The following is a 21,373-nucleotide window of genomic DNA, read 5'->3' as shown; positions in this document are numbered from 1 at the left end:
TTTTTCCGAATTAATGTTACTATGGAGGCAATATTAAAATCTTGATTTCTTAGGCCACTGATATTTACAGTGTTTTGGAACAGCAGTTCCAAAACCTGGCCCCAAGGGTGGCTATAGCACCCCCCAGTGGCCAAATGGCCACTGCCTTGCTCTGGCTCTAAGTACCCTCCTTTTTGCATTTGCCTGCTGCACCTTAGTGTAACTGGTTGATTTTTACAGGGAAGCTACTTAAGGGTTGGAAAGTAGGACTAGGGCTTGCTCTACACCAGAAGATCCCCGCTTGGAATCCTGCTAGCCTCAGCCCTATCCTCATGCTAAATGGGATCTCTGGGCCCTTTTGTGACCCCAGGGCACCTCCTGCCTTATGGGATATTCATGGCCTCCAATTGCCCCTGTAGCCAAGCCCATGCCTCACAGATGTTGCCAGTCATCACTTAGGAAGGGCATTTTCCCCTCAAGCCAATGCTAGGTCTCCTTAGGCCTCTACACCCTGGTTGGGGCCTTAGCCTTCTCAGTTCCTTGCTAGCTAGGTTCAGTCCATGCTAGCAGCTCCATGCAGCTCCATGCTAGCTAGCTTCAGCTAGCTAGGCCCTTTATCCTAGGCTTACTGTGTCAGAGCTGGCCTCTGGTCCCAGCCCTACTCTGACTTCCATGTAACCTAGGCTTCAGCCCATTCCAGTCTTTTGTTCTTGCTCTCTGGGCCTCAGGCCTGCTACCACCCGTCTTGGGCTTGTGCTCTGGCCTTCTTGGCTTCAGGACTGCTATTACCCTTTTTGGGCTCGTGCCCTGAGTCCCTGCCTCTGGTGGGCTATCTGATGTGCCTCTCTGGCACCACTGGGACCTCATCCTCCCCTGTTATTCCCAACCCGATCCACCACTATGAATCAAAACATAAAAGCAAGCAAACACTTGAACCTAAACCTTCCCTGCAGGCAAATAGAACATCAGGGAAAGAAAAGGCATGCTATCACTTTAAAAGGAAACTTTCCTCCCCACATCAGAGCATCCCTCACCCCCTGGAGCAGCCCTCACCCTCGGCTGTCATTCTGTTCTGGTTCAGGGTCCCTCAGGGTACCTCTTCCCTTCCTCGGAGCTCTTTTTCCTGCCCCAGCATGGCAAGACTGACTTCTCTGGCTCTGGCCTTGAGCTTATAAACCCCCCAATCACTGTCCTTTCCATGCAGGTGATTCCCCAGCCACCTGCAGGATTACTAAACAGACTCTGATGGCTATATCTCGGAGCATCTTGCAACCACTGCTCTGGCTGCCTTAGCAGTGCTCAGTTGTCCAAACAGGGCTCTGCCCTACTGTCCTATTGTAGAGCAGATAGCACTGCAATAGGCATTCATATAGTCTCTGGTCTCTGGCTGCCTATTCCCCTGCAGCTAGCCCATCAAGTGCAGTGGTTCCCTCGACCAACTCTGCTGCTGTTTTCCCCTTAAAGTAACAGGCAGGGCAGCCCCTGGCTCCCTGTTCTAAGCAGGCTTAATTAATATGAACTAAGTCTTGTATATACAATATCAATGTTTGTTTGCCTTGCAGGAGTAAGCAAACTGAAAAGGTCCAGTGTTTTAACTCACATGGTCTTTTTTATGGAGATTACGAAAATTGTAAATGTACACTTCAAAAAGCTCCATTATAAAATACAATGATGTCAGCTATTTTCTTCACAGCTAGACTTCCATTTCTCTCTCATCACCAAGGACTCCCTGCCATGCAGTTGTTTGGTTCTCACATGTTCGATCTGCTTGGAGAATGTGTCACATTAAATAAACCAGCAAAGTAAAATATCTTTGAAAAGGAAAAAAAGCACTTGCAAATTGTAGTTTAGAAACTCCCAATTTATAGGAATCTATACTGTGATTACGAATAAATCAATACACCATAAGCATAAGAATTAAGATAGAAACATCACTCACAGGTGGGTACTGAGACTCAAAGCTCCTACACTCTAGTCCTGATTCAGCAACTGACTCATAAGAACACTTAAAATGTAGTGTGCCTCATTTTCTCTATCTGTAAAAGAAGGCATTACTAACCCATACCAGAGATACTGTGAGTTTTAATTAATTGATGCTACGGATAGTTTGGCCTAAACATTTTTTGCAGGATAAAACTCTCCTTTTGCTTCGAGAATCTGTTTTTTCACTGATGTACTAACATGGCCTTATATGAGCAAGGCCCACACAGAAGCCATTGAGGATAATGGTATAAATCATAAAGCATCACTCCTCCAGTACTGCTCTATGATATTATAGTTCCTTATAAATTATGCCAAAGCAACTGACATATGAAGCCAATTTCTTTGAACACTTTGTATGGTGTGTTTCAGTTTCTCATCTATTGGCTTTTTGTTGGATGAGATAGTTTTCTGAACAAAACTGTACACAGTTCTACTAATGTACATTTCTGTGTCTGGCATTGAGGTCAGGTCCTATGTTAAAGAAATCTGTACCAGTGAAATCTTTGCTTCACTTCAGCATAGCATGCTGGCATTTGGGGATTGAACCAGTGTATATCAGTGCAATCCAAATTTCTACAATGTAAGCAATGTAAGCACCTCACCTATACCCACACCCTCTTTATACCATCCTTCCACAACATGTCTTGACTAGCCCCAAAGAAATGAAATACTGTTAGCAGCTGACATTTGAGGAAAATGCACACCAGGAAAGATAACTTAAAAATCCCATATGCCAGATCCTTGAGTGTTGTAAAATGGCATTGAAATCAATGGATCTACAGCAATATGCACTGAAAGTCTGTGTTCACATGTGTGGACATTTGGTTCCCCAGGGAGAACTAGTGGCAGCACACCTTGTGCCACTGCTCCTTGTTCCTGATGAATGTCTGTGCCATGCGCCCTCTGGTGCATGGCAAGTTACCCCAAGTGGGGTAGGGGAGGCTGGGACCAGCACTGTTCAGGCCCCAGCAGCCTTACCTGGGGTTCTGGGGACTTCCCAGGGCTACAGCATGGGCAATCCTGCCATGAGGAGCCTGGCTGGCAGCAGAGTGTAGCTCCGGCTGGCCTGGGTCTGGTTTTGAGTGGTGCATGCTGCCCCTGCGTGCGCCGCTTCACATATTTTTTGCAACCTGCCCCCTCACGCTGCTCCCTTGCAGCATGGAGAACTGAACACGCAGTTTGTGGCACTGCAGATGTGTCTGCAGCTCCGCATACCACATAGACACGCTTGCCAGGACATGGCCAGAGAGGCTAATGCTATATTAGTTAGAACGCATAGTGCCTTAAGGTTCCTAAAGAGGGAGGAGTTTGTAGCTTTGAAGAAGGTTGTGGGGGCACAGCCTGAGTATCTCAAAGGCCTGCCAGGAACTCAGGTCCAGAAATAGGTATTTTTCCCTATTGCACAAGATAAAAATAAGCCAAGGTTGTAGTCACTTCGGGAACTTAATCTTTTTTTGAACAGGGTTGCAGAAATGATTTTGTTTTCAGTTTTCTTTTTTTGCTTACAAGGACTAAAAGGAGCTTGCTTGGGTCTTTGAAGTTTTTCCAGTTATTCAAAATGAGGGAAGCCTGGGTTTCTTTCCTAGAATAAGGGCAAAAGGCCTTGAGATCTTACTTTGAACTGAACTTTTAAAAGGACACTTTTCTAATGTAGGGGTAGAGGAATGACAGTGAGATGGAACATTTTCCCTTTATTTTCTAAGCCTGGTGTGGCAGCCCCAGCCAACTTTGCCTGCTCTCTGTGGGGTTATAGGGCCATGATATCAACTCCAGAATCAGTGCTAGCATTGTTCTCCTTCTTGATCTGTCCATTATTTAAATACCATGTGAATGACTTTGTGGGAATCTACCACTATTTAAGTGGAACATGCTGTGAAAAGTGGCTGCTCTTCCTTTTGGTCATTCCTACAAAGCTTTAAAGGGCCCCACATACACATGTGTGCAGGAATGCCTCAGTATATTTCTGCTGGCTCGGGGCTACCATTCTCTTTTCATCTGTCTTCTGGTGCTGTTTTGTTCCTTTCATCCCCTTTGAGGCCCTAAAGAAAAAGTATAGAGCCTGCTGTTTTTTAACAATGATTTAATATAATAAAGGAAAACATACATAATAGACCCAAATAATCACCCAACAGGGAATCCTCAAGAATGACACAAGTGGAAATCCAGCTGTGAGAGAAATAGCTCATTCCATTTAGCCTAACGTGTTCTGTGCAGAAGAGAGATGTTTATAATTTCTAACTTGCTCAACAAAGACCTGAGTGGGTTATAACTTCAGGCCTCTTATGCCTCTCTGGTATTTGTAAGTTAATTAAGAACACTTATTAATCATAATGAGTTTATGTGTTTTTTCTCATTAATTAAGCCTGCTTTTGGAGTGCTACTCTATGGACGCGTCTACACATGCATTTAAGCACAACTAAATTTAATGTGCATTAAGTGATTTTTGGCAGGTGTCTACACATGCAGGACTTGGCACTAAAATTAGTGCCAAGTCCCTGCAGCCCTGCCATGTGCTCCTGTGGCCACTGGGGGGAGCTCCAGCCTTTGGCCATATGGCTTCCAGCACTTTGCAGCCATGTTGAAGTCAGAGCCAGCTGCCAGCACTTGGCAGCCATCTTGGAAACTCTGATCCCTAGCCAGGCCCTTCCCTACCCAGGAGCCATGTGCCCAGCACAGGGGCAGCACATGGCAGCTCCCTCCTTGTCCACCCTACTTCCCCATGCCAGAGCTACTCCAGACCCTGCCCCTGCCCCTACCCCTTCCAGTTACGCCCACTGCCCCAGCCCGGCCCCTGCCAGCAGCAACCAGTGCCCCATGGTCCTGCTGGCCATGGTGCTGGCCCTCCTGGCTCTAGCCCAGGCCCCAGGAAAGCCTTGTACCCACCAGCGGGGGCCATGGCACTGGCTGTGGGAGGCCCTGCCTGACCCCCTCCTCCTACACTCCCTCCCACTCCATCCCTCCTGCCCTGCTGCTCACACCCCCCGCCTACATCCTGAGCACCCCCAGCACCACTCTCAGGACACGCACATGGTAAAAACAAAAAAACTTTATTACCTTTACAACACCCACCTGCATCCCTCCCCCTTCCCACATCAACAAACAGAACCCCCACCTCAACCAACAGAACCCCTCCACCACCCTCCCCATCCACATTAAAAAACCCACTTACAAGTGGAAACTGATGCTTTAGGGTCTTCAATCCCAGACTGAGGGGTCATAGGGGGCCTAGGGGGAAGAGCCCCAGGGCAGGGGCCCAGCATCCCAGCCTCTAGATGTTCCCCTGTAGGTCCAGGGGCCAAGCAGGTGGCACCTCATGTATGGCCAGGCCTTCGGCTGTGTGGTGCAGGGGAAGAATAGTGGGGTCGGGCCCAGGCAGGTAGCAGTAGGTCTGGGGCAGGGGCCAGGCCAGGGGATCTGGTGGGTAGGAGACACCCAAGGAGCATCTCCCAGGGCTAGGCAGGGGCCTGCAGTGGGCCAGTGGGCAGGACCCAAGGCCCCTGTGAGGCCATGAGCACAAGCCAGGCAGTGGGAGACATGGATGCAGCCACCAGGGCCAGGAGGGTGCTCATGGCCTGGTGGACAGTGTCCCCCTGCTGCTGGAGCAACTCCAAGTGCTCCTCCTTCAGGGCCTCCATTTGGGCCCAGTAGTCCTGCTGTGCCTGGTCCTGTGCCTGCACCCCACGGCCATTCTCTGCCCACCAGGCATGCTCCCACATCTCCTGTGCCTACTGCCATGCCTCCTGCTCCTCCGCCACCACCACCAGTTGCTGGATGAAGGCCCGGTCCCTGATGCGCTGCTGGTGCAGCCAGTGCATCCAGACGGCTCCAGCAGTGGATAGTGGCAACCTGGAGCCTGCATCCTCACTGGGGCTGTTGGCCTCTCCCCCACGTTCAGATGTTGGCCCTGCAGAGGCAAGAGACAGAAGCCTTTTGTGAGAGTTTGCAACATTTCAGAGATAAGATGGTCTGCGCTATGGGCCATGTGCTGCCCAGCCTCAGATCGGGGGTTGGCTAGGGACAGGTGCCTAGGTACCATGGTAAGCTGGCTAGGCAGATCCAAACCCAGGTGGCTGCCACCCTAGCCCCGTTTCCCCTTACTCTCCTGGGGCTGATGGCCTGCTGGGTGCTGACAGCAGGCAGACTGCCTTCCCTGTCCTCTTCCCAGGGTGGGACAGGCCAGGCTGCTGGCAGCACCTGCTGCTGTGGCTCCAGATCCTACTCTACCCTCCCTCCCTCCAGACCACCTGCTCTGCCATGTTGCCATCCAGTCCATGGCGGCTGGGCTCAGGGTGCATAGGGCTCCTGGGCAACTGGGGTGAGGGGCTGGCCGTGCCCCCACCCTCCCCATAGGGGGCTTCTTCGGGAAGGTTCCCTGAAGCTGGCACCCCACCACCCCATGCCACTGCTGAGCCCTGAGTATGCCCCTTCTGTGCATGCCCTGTGTGGTGCACAATGAGCCATTTATGCAGGCTGAGGGGTGCCTGAACCACTATGCCCTGCTGCTGCTTATCCTCCTGGTGCTGTGGGCATGGCTGTGCTCCTTGTTTAGGACCCTGAGCTACGATGGCATGGGGGGCAAGCCTGGGCTACCCCACAACTTCTGCCACTACCTGGAGGGCTACCTATGGCAGCAGTACACATCCCTGCCCTCTGCTGCCAAGAAGGACATTGCCACCAGCATCAACACTTTCCTCAGTGTGTGACAGGACCATGCCTGCCCAGCTGCAGGGACATAGGCTGCTAAAAAAGTTCTGAACTGTGGCCTACCTCCCTGTGTGCTGTAGGGGGGAAATCCAGGGCCAGGGGAGTACGGGTGGGCCAGGGGTGGAGACTGGTAGGGCCCTCCTCCAGTGCGGGACTTACCATGTATCCTGGGCTAGCAAGGCTGGCAGGTTGGCACAGGCCTCCCCATTGGTGATGGCATCCAGCTGCACCCAGTGTCTGCATCCTGTGGTGTGTGGTGAATCGGTGCCTGGTCAGGGCCCCCCCTCCTGGGGAGGGGTTTTCCTGCTGGTGCTTGGCAGTGTCATGCCCAGCAAGTCCTCGTGGCAGAGTCTGGGGCTGCATCAAGGGTGAGACAGCCACTGGCCAGGGCTCCCCAAGATGCTGGTGGATGCAGCAGGTGTGGAGGAGGATGGGATGAGGTGCTGAAGGGCTGAGGGCCCCTCCTCTGGTGACATGTCACCGGAGAGGTCAGGGTGGGCTGAAGGCTCAGCTAGGTGGCCCCTGCTGGTAACACTTGCAGGAGTGCAGCCTGGGTTCCAGGGCACCAAAATATGGGTTATCTCCCACATAAAGGCCATCATCTTACGGGCACAACTGGCCTGATGATTGTAGTCAGTCAGGGCCATCCACTGTGTCCGCAAGGCCCTGACCTTAATGCAGCACTGCTGTGCCAACCAGGAGTGCCCTCATGTGGGTGGGGCCAGGGCTTAACAGGGAGGATGATGAAGATGACATGCTCATCCCACACTGGTTCTCTGGGACCCCATGCGGCTGTCCCTGGGTGGCTGTCCCTGGACAGCACTCAGGAGCAGAATGGTACAGCCAGGAACTGGAAGCTGTGCAGCAGAGGCACTTTATCACAGCACCTGCAAAGAGACACCGTTAGGGGTGAGCAGCAGCAGGGACCATGTGTTGGCCCTGCTGCCGGAGATAGCCAGGCAGCAGCCCTGGAGAAATCTCAAGACTGGGCAAGCCCCTTTGCAACACTCACCTGTGTATAAGCACCAACTCTGCAGGGGAAATAGCCCAGGCAGAGGCAGCCTGTGGCCTGTCCAGTGGGGCACAGGAGGCCTGTTGGGCTCCTGGACAAAGAACAGGCTCCCTCAGAGCAAAATGGCTGCTGGCTTTTATAGCCTGCAGCTAGGGGCTGTCAGAGAGCAGCCCAGCCCTGGAACAGGAAAGGCAGCTGGCCAGGAGCCCTGGGGCCTGGTTCAGCCCGGCTCCCTAGTGGCAGGGCAGACCCAGCACTAAAGTTAGTGCCAGGTCGCACCTACACGTGCATTACTGTGCATTAACTAATCACGACTAAATCTGATACCTACATTTTCAGGTATCAAATTTAGGTGTGATTAGCTTAAGTTACTGTACCGTAAGGGCACACATGTATAGACAAATGCCTGTACTGTGCAGTAACTTAGGCTAAGGCGCATTAACGCGGCTCATGTAGACATGCCTTATATACTGCAAATTATCAGTAAGATACTCAGGAAAGCTTTTCTTCAAACTACAATGGAGATTCATTATGAGTGCCTTATAGAACTTTAATTTTTTTACATAGTAACTGCAGCTTTACCACCAAAGACTGTTCTCTCATCCTATCTCACAAATTAAACAAAGCCTGATCTAGTTACTATTTGAATGGAAGATCTCCATGAAAATCTCAAGGAAATGGCATTGGTTAGTGACCAACCCTACTGCAATTCTGTATTATGTCATTTGATAGAGTGCTGGGTATGCCACTGTGACAGGGTCCCAGTGTTACTGCACAGGAAGTAAAAAAACCCCAAAAGTTAAAGATCCCTTATGAGGCCAAGAGGCCTTATACTTCTGGCTCTGCCTAGCTCTAGAACTGTATGAGAGGCAAGGTAAGAAAGCCAAGTTAGTTAAGCTTAAACTATCAAGAAGATAAGACAGCCTGGCAAGCCAGGGCTGGATAGTTGCTAGTGGAGGGCCCAGGAGGTTGCTGGAATGAGAGCTATTGACTAGGGAGGCAGAATTCACCTGGTTATGGAGATGAGCCAAAGCCTATGGTAGATATGGGAAAATAATGGTAAAAGGGCCTAGGGGGCACCCAAAGATTACAATTAAAGTCTGGGAGGGACCCTGAGAAGACTTGCACACATCACAACATGACTGATGAGGCCAGAATGGACTGTTGTTGAGTTTCCTTAACTAGATTGTTCAGAAAGAGCAGGGTGACCATATTCTTTTTAAAAAAATCCAGGACATTGCCCACCTCCTCCCTCTCTCCCTCCAAGTCAGTGGTGCTGCTGGAGGCAGAGGCAGAGACAGGCAGACAGGTATTGGCTGCCTACCTGGTGCACCACCCCACCCTGCCTCCCACCAGACTGCACTTTGTACTCATGCATCCCAACCCAAAGATTCTGGGATTTCTATTTTAGTTTTCACCAACTGGCCAGGATTGGCCTATGAAATCTGAGACTGTGTTGGCCAATTGGGACATATGGTCACACTGTGCAAGACTCATCATAAATATCCAGAATATGAACAAAGCATCAAAGGCAAGGGAAAAAAGGGGGGCTGCATGCATAAGGAAGTAAAACGGCATTGGCAGAACTGGTCTTAAGGAAAGTTGTGCCCTGGGTGAACTTTTTTTTTTTTGCACCCCCCCAATCACCTCCCCTTGCATCCTCCCCCACAAGTCAGTGGCGCTGCTGCAGGTGGGCAGGGGCATGGGGGAATAGTTTGGAAGGGAGGTGATGCCACCTGCTCTACCCAGTCTGGCTCCTCCTGAACAGTGGGTGAAGGTGGGAGGACAGGCTGGGCTGAGCACTGCTCCTCCTGACTGGGGCAGGGATTAACTGCGATGGGGGGGAGGGAGAGCACTGCTGTGTGTGTGTGGGGGGGGGGGACACACCCCTGTCCGTGGCACCCTAGGCAGTCACCCATGTTGCCCACTCCTAAGGCCAGCTCTGTGCATTAGGATGGAAAGGACTCCAGGGCCTGAGTGGGGGAAGGGAGTTGCACATGCCTAGTTACAGCTATGTATTCAAAAAGAAGCACAAAAGATGTTCCTGGCACTAGTTTTCAGATCCTAATCCTCAGTGGCTCCTCATAAATACATCTTCCTGTGAATAACAAAGAGTTGCTTTACTAAGCTGTCAGCACAATTTTCTTATTCACAATTGCTTGAAGTTGAAGACACAACACATAACCTGTCCCAATTGAACCCTTAAGCACAGTGCCGTATAGGATTATGATGGTGGGCTTATCTAGTGTCAAGGACAGTTGTTTCATGGCACCTGTCCCCTAGAGAGAATCATGAAGGGCACTGGCAAGAGTCAAGTCCTTTTTATTCAGCAGTTGGCACTCATTCCCTGAGTTACTGCTATAAATTAATCATTATTCTTATTGGCCTTAGGGATTGGAAAGCTATTTTTCTTAACTATACTAAATGATACCAAACTATACTAAACTAAACTATGCTGTGCTATACTACACTATACAAAAACTAAGCAATGCTATGTTAAACTATACCAAACTGTACTACATCAAATTATACCAAACTATATTATACTATACTATACCAAACTAAACTAAATTTTACTCTACTGCACTGTATTATAGCATACTGTACTTAACTGTAAAAATATTTTAATTATATGTGACATCTAAGCATAAATGAATACTGGCATTTTGACACCCCAACTTCTGGCTCTGAGGTAGGACCACCACTCAGCAACCTGAGGCCAGGAACTGGAGAGGAAGAGGTAAAAGGATACTAATGCCAACAACCTTTCTAAGGCCAAAGGGCACGTCTACACAAGTTGTTTTACTGTGCATTAGACTAATCTATTCCACTGTAAAGCATCACTGTCTACATGTGTACTGGACTTACTGCACATTAAATTAGTCTAATGTGCCATTTGTTAGCACCAACACATACAGGTACTAGATAAATGGTTTATTAGATAATGCATAATAGCACATGTTGACCAGGAGCAATTTTGCTGTTTCGAAGTCCCATGCACATCAGGACTCATGGGGCTGTGAGACAGCTGCCTCTGCAGCCGGCACAGCTCTTCTGGCCCCGTGCACGTTAGGACTGGCCCCTGGACTGGGCTGCTCCCACTGGATGCAAATCTGCACGTGTTCCCAGTCATATCTTACTGCACCTTATTTTACTGCACAGTAACTTTACTGAGCATTAATTGCATGTGCAGATGCACCCAGAGAGAGGGAGAACAATGGAGATGTAGAAGCACCCATGTCTTGATAATAGCAGACATATTCACACCATCAAAGTAAGATCAATTGTTCTTGTGGCAGCATTCCTCTCTTGCCTAGATGATTATTCAGAGACTCCAGGTTCAAGCATGGGAATAAAATTGGACCATGCATAGGCTGTGAGAATCAACTTTTAGATCAATCCTAGTAGATACTCTTCAGATGCTCTGAAGTGGTTGGGTGACCTAAGCCCAGCCTTCTTCTCTGCAAGATGATTGGTGAGAATTTCTACACATTTAAAAAAGAATCTGCTGAAGATTTTCTTTCATTTGACTACTGGTCTTGGGAAGAGAGGCATAGGGTGAGGAAAAGGGAGGATGAAGGTGTGTTGGCCAGCCCTAAAGTCTTTTCAAAGGTGGCCCATCAAAATTTGAGTTATGAAGTGTTAAGGTATGAGGTTCTAAGTTGTCAGAATTTGGATTCTTATTGGATGCTGTCATATATATTCTGAATGGCAGCAGATTCCATTTTAATTGATGAATAGATGTCTTGGCCCCCCTCAATCCTTCTAATGGATTACTACAAATTTACAATAATATCCTAACTTTCAATGTCTGTCCCATAGTTCCTGCAAGCTGTATTTTAGTAACAGAGTCAATATGATTCCTGATAACAAAATACTAGTGAGCTCTTAAACAACTCAGCCAAATAATCAATTAATTTAACTGCCATTAACTTAATTGATAAAAAAAGAAAAGTTTCTAGGATATCTGGTCCTAAGATTAGAATGATACTGGCTGCATCTACAAGAGACGCTGACTGTGCAGCTGGTACTAAACAGTTATTTAGTACTTGTATAAATAAGTACTAAATGACTGTGCAGTAACCTGTGTTACTGTGCAGTAGCATCATGTCATGGTTTCTGCCATGTGGCACTACTGCATGGTAGTCTTGGGCTACTGTGCAGTCAGCGCCTTGTGTAGTCACAGACACTTTGGCCAAAAATCTAGTGCCTTAAACTTAGTCTAAGAAATAAGTCCTTATCCTGAGATGCACTGAGGTCAAGGAGTTTCAAGATTCTGACACCTTTCCTCCCTGAGGGAACAAGTAAGTTCAGCTATGTCAGTGGGAGCTGTAGTTCCTTAGCACAACTGAAAATCAGGCCACTTTAATCTTGGAGTTTATCTCTAGGCAACCAAATCAGCATATTTTGGCCTGCGGGTTTATATTGCTGAGGTATATCTTATTTCATAGGCTGGCTGTGCAACTTCTGTCTTGCAAATTGTATTATGCTCTTAAACTCTTGGATTTAATCCTTAAATCCACATCCATATCCATAAGGATATTTGGATAAAATAGAAGCACACGCACTGTCTCTCTATAGATATATATCTATATATACAGATATATATACACATGCACTTGCTTACTGCACAGTAAACCTCACTAATTGCAAGTAAACTTGTTACTTGCATTTGCAGGTAAATGCAAGTAATAAATGCAGATAACAAATTTATTTAGGAGTAGTTACTGAATAGTAGCGTTGATGTAGATGCTTGACAGGAAGCAAATCTGCTCCCAGTCAACTGGTCATAGGGGTGCGGGAGATTGCTCCCTGCCGCCAAGAGCTGTGTGCTGCCAGGGTGAGCTCTACCACCAGAGCCTGGGTGGGAATTATGTCCCCCTGCCCTGGCAGCAGAGAGCTCCGAGCCCTCAGCTCCAAGATCACGATCAGTGAGTATGGACTGGGAGATTCTTATCTCCTACCCCGAGCTCTGCTGTCTTGGGGCTCAGGCTGTGAGATCCTTATCTCCCAGCACCAGCTCCGTGGTCAGGGGCCAGCACTGGGAGATTATCTTGCAGCGCCAGCCCTGTGACTGCAGAGCTGGTGTTGGGAAATAAGAATCTCTCCAGCCTATTCTCCACCCAGCTCCATGATTGTGGGGCTAAGCAAGGAACAGGCTCTCCAGCCCCTACCCCACAATGGTGGAGCGGGGTCTGCGAACCACACCCTGATGAGGTGATTGAACTGCAGGGCTTGGAAAGAGCTGCAGGGGATGGGCAGGTCCAGTCCCCTACCCCGATCTACCTGGTGGGGCAGTTAGTAGTGAGTTCCCGGCTGGGCAAGGAATCTCTACCCAGCTGGGGGCTTGCTGCTAGCTGCCCCACCAATAGATTGGGGTAGGGGCCTGGACCTGCCCCTTCCCTGGAGCTCTTTCCAAGTCCCTGCCTGATCAGGTTGCTGGGGCTGGGAGCTTCCTGTTGCTGGAGCAAGGGGTCATTGCCCCCCCCCCCCCCCCGCCCGAGCAGCAGGCAGTCCCCCAGAGGCAGTGTGGCAAAGAACCTTTGGTGCCTGCCACTTTAAGGGCTTAGAGTGGCAGCAGGGCAGCCGGCAGGTGCAGGCCAGACTTAATGAGGAGGTGATGTGACTGCAGGAGACCCGTGTGATTGGAGAAGAGGGGCTAAGCAGTCTCCATTTTAACTCAGGCCCTCAGGGCTCAGCCAGCAGTCTGCTGTTAGCATTTGGAAGAGTGCCACCTGGCTGAGCTACTGCTCAGAACATCCTTTGAGGTAAAGGCAGGAGCTATGGGGGTGGTAGAAGACCCTTGGTCTTGGGGCATGACTGAAAACTATACCCTGCTGTGGGGAAGGATGGCCTGGTGGAACTACCTGTGGCAGGGTAGTTACCCAGAAATGCCAGGCCAGTTGCTCCCCCAGTGAAAGGCATGTAGGGGTGCCTTATAACCCCAGCTCCTACCACCCAGTGGGTAATTTGAGAGCAGGTGCAGGCAGTGGGACAGGCACATTTGTGGATATGTGAGCCCATGGGGTGTAAGACCCTGAGCCCTAGTGAGGGGGTGTAAAGTTGGCCCTAGTGAAGGGGAAGAAAGGGGGCCTACACAGAGTAGGGTGCATGGTGGCACTTGAAGGGTTGTATATGAGGGGTGTAGAGTAGGGTCTGCACAAGTGGGCCTGAAGGGCTGCACCATGGAGTGTATAGAATAGGATTGCTTGGGCAACCTGAAGGACTACACATGGGCCAACCCCCACAGGAGGGACAACATGAGCAAGGTGGGGGTTAGTAGCTGAGTTCAGCCCAATCTGAGGCATAAGGCCGGTAGCTACAGGGTCTGACGGGCTGCATGCGGGCCGGCCAGAGTATGAGTACGGAAGCCGGAAGGGCCATGAAGAGTAGGGCCCAAGGGGGACCTGAAGGGCCTGCACGGATCCATGGCAGGCTGAGAGTGGCTCAGAGAAGGGCAGTATGAATGAGAAGAAGTGAGAGTGAATGAGGCCCTGTGAGAGTGGGCCGAGTGCGAGAGTAGAATGCTAGAAGCCTAGCAAGGGGTGGAGTCTAGCCTGGCCTCGGGCCAGAGCTATTACTAATTTGCAATACCATCTGTGAGGCATGGGACATGGTATAGGGAAGGTCGGAGCCGTGTACAACACCCTAGGCATTAGGGCATTAAATGGGCAGCCTCCCACATTTTTACATCAAGCCTACATCTCCCCCCTGGTGGCGGCAAGGGTTGATTGCAGGGCCGCAGGAAGCGAGACCATTAGCAGCAAATCTGCTCCCGCTTCCCTATATGTGTAGATGCCTGCCTCAGAGCACTTACTTATGAACAGTTTGCTTATGATGTAAACTGCTCCCTGATCTACGCACATGTAAACACATCCACAGTTAACAAGTATAACTCTCTGCCATAGGACACTGAGACCAAAATCTATCCATAGGCACATAAGTAAAGACGGAAATAGAAGTTAGTAAATAATGACTTCAACCTCATGCTCATCTCCCAACTGATATAGCACTGCACAGCTTTTCTACTGGGCTTTTATGTGATTTCTGAAGTAAGTTGTATAAGTATGTTCGTAGGTGCAATCGTGCTAACATTGAAGCTAAACTTAGAATTGGATCCAATTTGATATCTCATTATTCTAATCTATTCTTGACTTCTTGTGATGCCAGAATACTCATTAGGCCCATTTCCAGGCTATATTAGAAAGATGTGTTTTCCAATGCCAAATATAAATTTTGGGATAAAATGTCTGTTGATTGGTCTGGTCTGACCTTATACGTGCTTGGATTTAAGAAGGAATACATTTCACGTCTCTAAAAAGTAGACTAAAGATTTAGTGTCTGAGCAAATCATCAAATGTAACAAGTGCCTACATTCTGCATGTGTGTGCATATAATTCCTCTAATCCAAAACTCTAAGTTGTTTTCAGGAAGCCACATCTCCATAGAATCAGTCCCTCTAGAGTAAGGGGCTAGGGGAGATGCTGAAGGGCAAAGTTATATAACACATAACAGTGGTGTAACTTGGGGATTCAGGAACTGTGACCCATATCCTGTGTATTTCAAGTCAGATGCACCTTGAGGCTGTCAACCTATTTATTATAAACGTAAACATTAGTCCCTGTCCTTAACCTTAGCTCTTATAGTATTGTATCTTGGTCAGTACTTGAACTTAATTATTCTTCCAATGGTGCTAACAGACTAAGAGGCCAAAGATAATACTGCCCCAAACAGCATTAACAAGGTCTTTTGGTATATTTTGTGTTGTCAGCAACCTTTGGTCTGTTGGCTGAATCCAGCCCACAGAAGTTTTAGATCCAGCCTGAACATGTGGGACTTTGGGATTCTTCGGCTGTGGGTGCTCTCATACCACCACAGAGACAAGCAGAGGCACCAGCCAAGTCCTAGAGCCCACCTATCCACACCTGATTTTGGGATGAGTCATTATGGTAGCTAAAAAAGGTTGCCTATCCCTGATGTAGAGCAGTTGTCCTCCATTGTCTCCTTTCACCTCACTACACTATAAAAAGAAATGTGTGCGTTTCTGTTTGTCCTCTAGTAGCCCCTTTCCCATTCATGAGGTATACTTGTTTTACTCCCGTTCACACCAGATAGTAAAGGACACTGGACCCCAAGTAATTACTGTCATTTAAAATTTATGATCTCGAAAATAATCTTTTTTAAATGTCTGTATGCTAGATTATATTATTTTCTAGCAATACTAACAGCTCAACAGTAAGTCTGGCCATTTATTAAGAATTACATTTTTAGAGTTTTTTAAAGGGCATTTATCTAGTTTCAAATGAATCGGCTGTCAAAATTTCTCATGTACTTTATAGCCAAGTAGCTTTGTAAAAGAAATATTGTAAGGCTACTTTAGACAGAAAATGTATTTAGGTCCCTACTCAAAAATTAATCCTTAAAAAAACAAACAAAAATCCCACACAAACAAGGTGTCTGATTTTTTTATTCAATCTGTATTGGGAGATAATTTATTTCCTGGGCACTGCCTGACTATTTATTAATTAATCTATACTTCTAGGTCTTGACTGTTGTATGGGTGACTTTAATGAAAATCCATAATCTTGGAATTTGTGTGCAACTTTACAAAGAAGTAGTTTTATGGCTGAATACAAGCTCCAGTAAAAGCTTTGTTATTTGGCATGAGTGGGGTAAAGGGGTGCCAGTTATCTAAAAATTCTGGTTATCTGAGCGTTATACCAGCTCCAGCCCACAGCAGGAGCCCACCCTGCCCTGCACAGATCCTTTTCCCCTCCCCCTCCCCACCCCTTCCCCCACAAACTCCCAGCAGCTCCTCTATTGGCAGTGTTACTAAGTAATGTAAACTACAGAAATGCTTGATGCACGTGCCAAATAGACTCGGCAAAGATTCTGGTTGCTAAAGTGAGGATTTGTATTGGGGGATATTGAAAATTCCGGTTAATTGAGTATTCTGGTTAGGAAAATGCTAGTTAACACTGCTTTTACTGTATTGCCAAATCAAGCAGAAATTTGCGTGGGCAACTCCAGTCTGAAGTGGGAAATCTTCCGAGTCCCGTAGCTGTAGAATGCAGAACTAAGAACACTTTCCTGTCAATATGCTGGCCTGCAATAGTGCAATGTACAACTTTCATCGAATTATAAAATAATAGAAAATGAGGGTTGAAAGGGACCTCAGGAGGTTACATCTAGTCCAACCTCCTGCTCAAGGCAGGACCAATCCCAACTAGATCATCCCAGTCAAGGCTTTGTCTAGCCAGATCTTAAAAACCTCCAAGGATGGAGATTGTACCACCTCTGTAGGTAATCTATTCCAGTGTTTGACTACCCTCCTAGTGAGCTAATTTTTTTCCTAATAACTCACCTAAACTTCCTTTGCTGCAACTTGAGACCATTGCTCTTTGTTCTCTTATCTGCCACCACTGAGAACAGTCTAGCTCCATCCTCTCTGGAACCACCCTTCAGGTAGCTGAAGGCTATTATTAAATCCCCCTCATAGTCTTCTCTTCTCCAGACTAAATAAGCCCAGTTCCCTCAGTCTCTCCTCATAAGTCATGTGGACCACCCCCTAACCAGTTTAGTTGCTCTCTGCTGGACTATCTCCCATTTGTTCACATCTTTTCTGTAGTGGGGGGAAGGGAGGCACAAAACTGCCTCCAGATGTGGCCTCACCAGTGCTGAATAGAGGAAAAGAATTGCTTCCCTTGATCCACTGGCAACACTCCTAATAATGCAGCTCAATATATCTTTAGCCTTCTTCACTACGAGGGAACACTCTTGGCTCATATTTAGCTTATTGTCTGCTGTAAACCCCCAGGTCCTTTTCTGCAGAGCTGCTGATTAGCCAGTCAGTCTCAAGCCTTGAACAGTGGGTGGGATTGTTGTCCTAAGTGCACGACTTTGCACTTCTCCTTATTGAACCTCATGAGAGTCCTCTTGGTCTAATCCTCCCTGCATCCACGGAGCCAGTCATCTCATCATAGAATCAAGTTGGTTAGGCATGACTTGTCCTTGGTGAATCCGTGCTGACTGTTCCTAATCACTTTCTTCTTTTCCAGGTGATTTGAAATTGATTCCTTTAGGACTTGCTCCATGATTTTTCCAGGGACTGAGGAGAGGCTGACAGGTCTGTAGTTCCCTGGATCTTCCTTCTTCCCTTTCTTAAAGATAGGCACTACATTTATCCTTTTCCAACCATCTGGGACCTCTTCTGATCACCATGATTTTTCAAAGATAATGGCTAGTGGCTGCACTCACATCAGCCAACTCCTTCAGCACCCTCGGGTGCATCCCGTCTGTCCCCACAAACTTGTACACATCCAGCTTTTCTAAATAGTCCCTAACCTGTTATTTTGCAAGTGTTGGCTGCTTACTTCCTCTTTTCAGGCACTTGCGGTGCAAAAGGTTGCAGATTATATGTATATAAATTAATCTGTGCATAAATGATTGCATTGCTGCTGCCAACATTTGCTATAAGTTTGCATTTGTTTGATGTCACCCTTAATGTATTTTCTGTCTTGCCTACTGTTATAGCCAATTTTGAACTCTGAAGCTTTGTGCCTGGAACAAAGCAGATAGCTATTCTATCCCAGTATTTAGTTTTTAACTGTAGAAACTGCTGAATAGGTGTTACCTCTCAGCTCCGTGTTCTTGGGGAACCCTGGCACAGGACACAGCCTGTCTGACTCGCAAAGAATTCCATGCCTCTCCCCTCCTCTACCTAAACAAAACTGATTAAGATGCAGTGGGAGACATACCTAAAGCCCTCCAGATAAGGAAGCAACTGCCCTAGGTCTCATTTGCATCTGAGGTGGAACCAGATGACCATTCATTTATATGGAAGATGGAGAACAGAACACCTTAAGCAAAGACTACAGTGAATTCTGGGATCAGATAAGCAGGGGATCACTGCATGATGGGGAATCCGTGCTCCAAATGCTAATCAACCCACATTTACACACCCAGCTCAGCATTTATCAGACCAGTTCTAATCTGGCCCCCTCCTCGCCCCACGCACACACCCCTCATCTAACCAGAACTAAGCAGAAGGAAAGTTTAATAGGCATCTCAGGCCATACGTTCCCTGGTCCCACTATGGGAGGCCTATTTAAACTTGATTGACTAAAACTCAGTTGCTGGGTTAGGGAATGCTGAGGCAAAGAGATCAAGTCAGAGGGGGTATGGGCAACATTTGAACAATGGTAAAGGGTTCATCAGAGTGCCCAGCCCATTGGAGCCCTGACCACAAGTGTTGTCATACTTTTCCTGGGATGACTGGTGGAAGTCCTCCCCCCACAAAAGGTTATGACCACTCCAATAATTGCCTTAAGTCTGTTAAAAGACTATAGTAAGATCTGGAAAAGTCATGCTAAGCTGAGGCTTGTTCACAAGTAGTCCAAAACCCTGATGCTGCAAGCTATCTATTGTTTCTGAAGAAACAATGAGGTATCCCATCCAGTATATCTGCTATCCATAGGAATTTCAAACTGGTTCCTAAGTGTCTGGTTACTCCTTAACCTTATGTTTTTCCTGGCTATTGATCAATTTTCTTGAGATGTTCCAAACCAGATAACCCCTTATCAATAGAAAAGACAATGATTTACACTATTAAGAATGCTCTGAAGCAGCTGAACTGAGAGTATAAAAATCTGTGTAAAAAAAAAAAAAAAAAGGCAGCAAAGGGTTTGTGTGCTTCAAGAGAAGTCTCTCTAACACTATCCGCTGTCATTCTTGAGAAGCTGGAAGAAACAGATCATCTCCCTTCAAAGACTGTGCTAAGAACTTTACCTGTCAGCACTGAAACCCGAGTGCCTTGGACTGGTGAGATCCCAGCTCCTCACTCTTTCTCTTTTCTCTCTAGGTATAGATTTCTGAACCTGAACTGTATTAGTTAAGTTTGAACTAAGTTTCCCCAAATACTTAGTGAAACCAGGGTAGTATTGTAATTGCTTGTGTTTGTTTTCCTTTGCATGTCTATTACTACTAGTACTGTTATATATTTCATATACTTAACAATAAATAACTTTTATAGTCAAACTGGTAGTAACTGGGTATATTTTTTCCTTCTCTACTCCTCCTTTCCCACTTGCTCTGCAGCAACGCTTCTTTTACCTAAGCTAAAGATCCCTGTGAAGCCCAAAAATACTGTGGGGTCTGCTCGTCAAGAGGCTAAAGATTGGGATGTGCTGAGTTTGAAACACATAAGGGGATCAGCTTGTACAGACTGACTGACCCCATTTGGCTCAGACGTGCCCTAATGAACTGAATGCTGGCCCATGAGGGTGTCAGCTGGACACCCAGCCAGATTCAGAGGTATTCTGTTCACCTGTGTGCTTGTGTCTGACTGCAGTTTATTGTTGCTCTGATGAACTGATTCTTGGCATATGAGGGTGTCAGCCTGTCCATGCTGATCAACCCAGTCGGGTCAGGTGTGTCACGTTACTCTGTGTGTTTTGTGCGTATATGACTCATTTGGTGACTGGCAGAACCCAGCCACATTGAAACTGAGTCCTGAATGATATCTCTGTTGGGAGTGAGGACTTGCAGAAGGGAGAGATACAGCTCCGTATAGAAACACAAGTAACACAAGCAGCAAACTGATAGAATTACAAAGACCCTAGAAATATATCCCTAATAAATGAGCACACCCCAAGGCGATGGGCAAATCTGGTAACACAGGATTTTCAGTTTTTAGAAGTTACAGACAGGGTCCTGACTTTCTAGAATGGAAGGCTTTAAGTTTTTCCTTATGTGACTGTTTGGTTTTTTTCCAAAGTTACGGATTAGCTTGTGAAGTAATATCATTAAAATTCACTACTTAATATTTTTTGTCCAAAATTATTATTCAAATGCAACAATGGTAAGGTAAAAGAAAAAGAAGTAAGGATTTACCAAGCTAGTAGTAAGAACAGTTTGCATTCTTTGCTTACCAAAGAGCATGTCCTTCTCTGGCACAAGGTATATGTCCATCCTGTGGTATCCTCTCCCAAGTCAAATCAGTAGGAGAAACTATTTATAAACACGCATGTTAGATTTTTAGATTACTGGTATCCAGTAACATACTACCAAACATTTTTGATGAGATAAAAAACACACTGTATAATAAAGAAAGGGATAATAGTTATAATTAATTCTTTCATTATGAGAATGCACATTTGGAACTTGTATACTTCTAAAAAACTTGCTTTGGCTTCCAGTAATTTTTTTCTGTAGTCTCCTTGTAGTCTTTTTCGGAGCACTCCCAGCCAGGTCATGAGGCGCTACAGGGATTTGGGAGCGAAGCTTAAGAGTCTGGGGGCACAGGTGGTGTTCTCGTCGATCCTCCCAGTCTCAGGCTATGGGCTGAGAAGGGACAGGAGGATCTATGTGGTCAACCAAAGACTGCGGCGCTGGTGTCGTCAGGAAGGCTTTGGCTTTCATGACCACAGCCCGCTCTTTGGCGAGAGAGGCAGCGAGCTGCTGGGAAGAGATGGTCTCCACCTCTCTCCCCTAGGGAGGAGGCTCTTCTCAGCCAGACTGGCTGACCTGCTCCACTGGGCTTTAAACTAAGCCCGCTGGGGGACAGGGGGACGACCGCCACTGCTGGCCCGCTGAACAATCCTTGCAAAGCCAGCGGATCATGGCACTCAAGGGAGCCCACCCCAGCCCCAGCCCTGGTAAAATCTGTGGGCAAGGAAGGAGCCCCTCAGGGGACAC

At 47.4% G+C, this 21,373-nt stretch overlaps 1 protein-coding gene across 2 annotated transcripts in view; it reads right to left on the bottom strand.

Moving 5' to 3' along the window:
• The window catches only part of LOC109280768 (rab9 effector protein with kelch motifs), a 55,099-nt gene that overhangs the window by 22,417 nt on the left and 11,309 nt on the right, over nucleotides 1-21,373 (bottom strand). For both annotated transcript variants that reach the window (XM_059724869.1, XM_059724870.1), the window contains exon 5: nucleotides 20,608-20,686. In XM_059724869.1, the coding sequence (XP_059580852.1) occupies nucleotides 20,608-20,686 (79 nt within the window). The remainder of the gene's footprint in view (nucleotides 1-20,607; nucleotides 20,687-21,373) is intronic.

The sequence above is a fragment of the Alligator mississippiensis genome, chromosome 3, assembly GCF_030867095.1.
Source record: "Alligator mississippiensis isolate rAllMis1 chromosome 3, rAllMis1, whole genome shotgun sequence".
NCBI lineage: Eukaryota > Metazoa > Chordata > Crocodylia > Alligatoridae > Alligator > Alligator mississippiensis.
The sequence above is the reverse complement of the archived record's forward strand: the minus strand, read 5'-3'. Positions and strand labels throughout refer to the sequence as shown.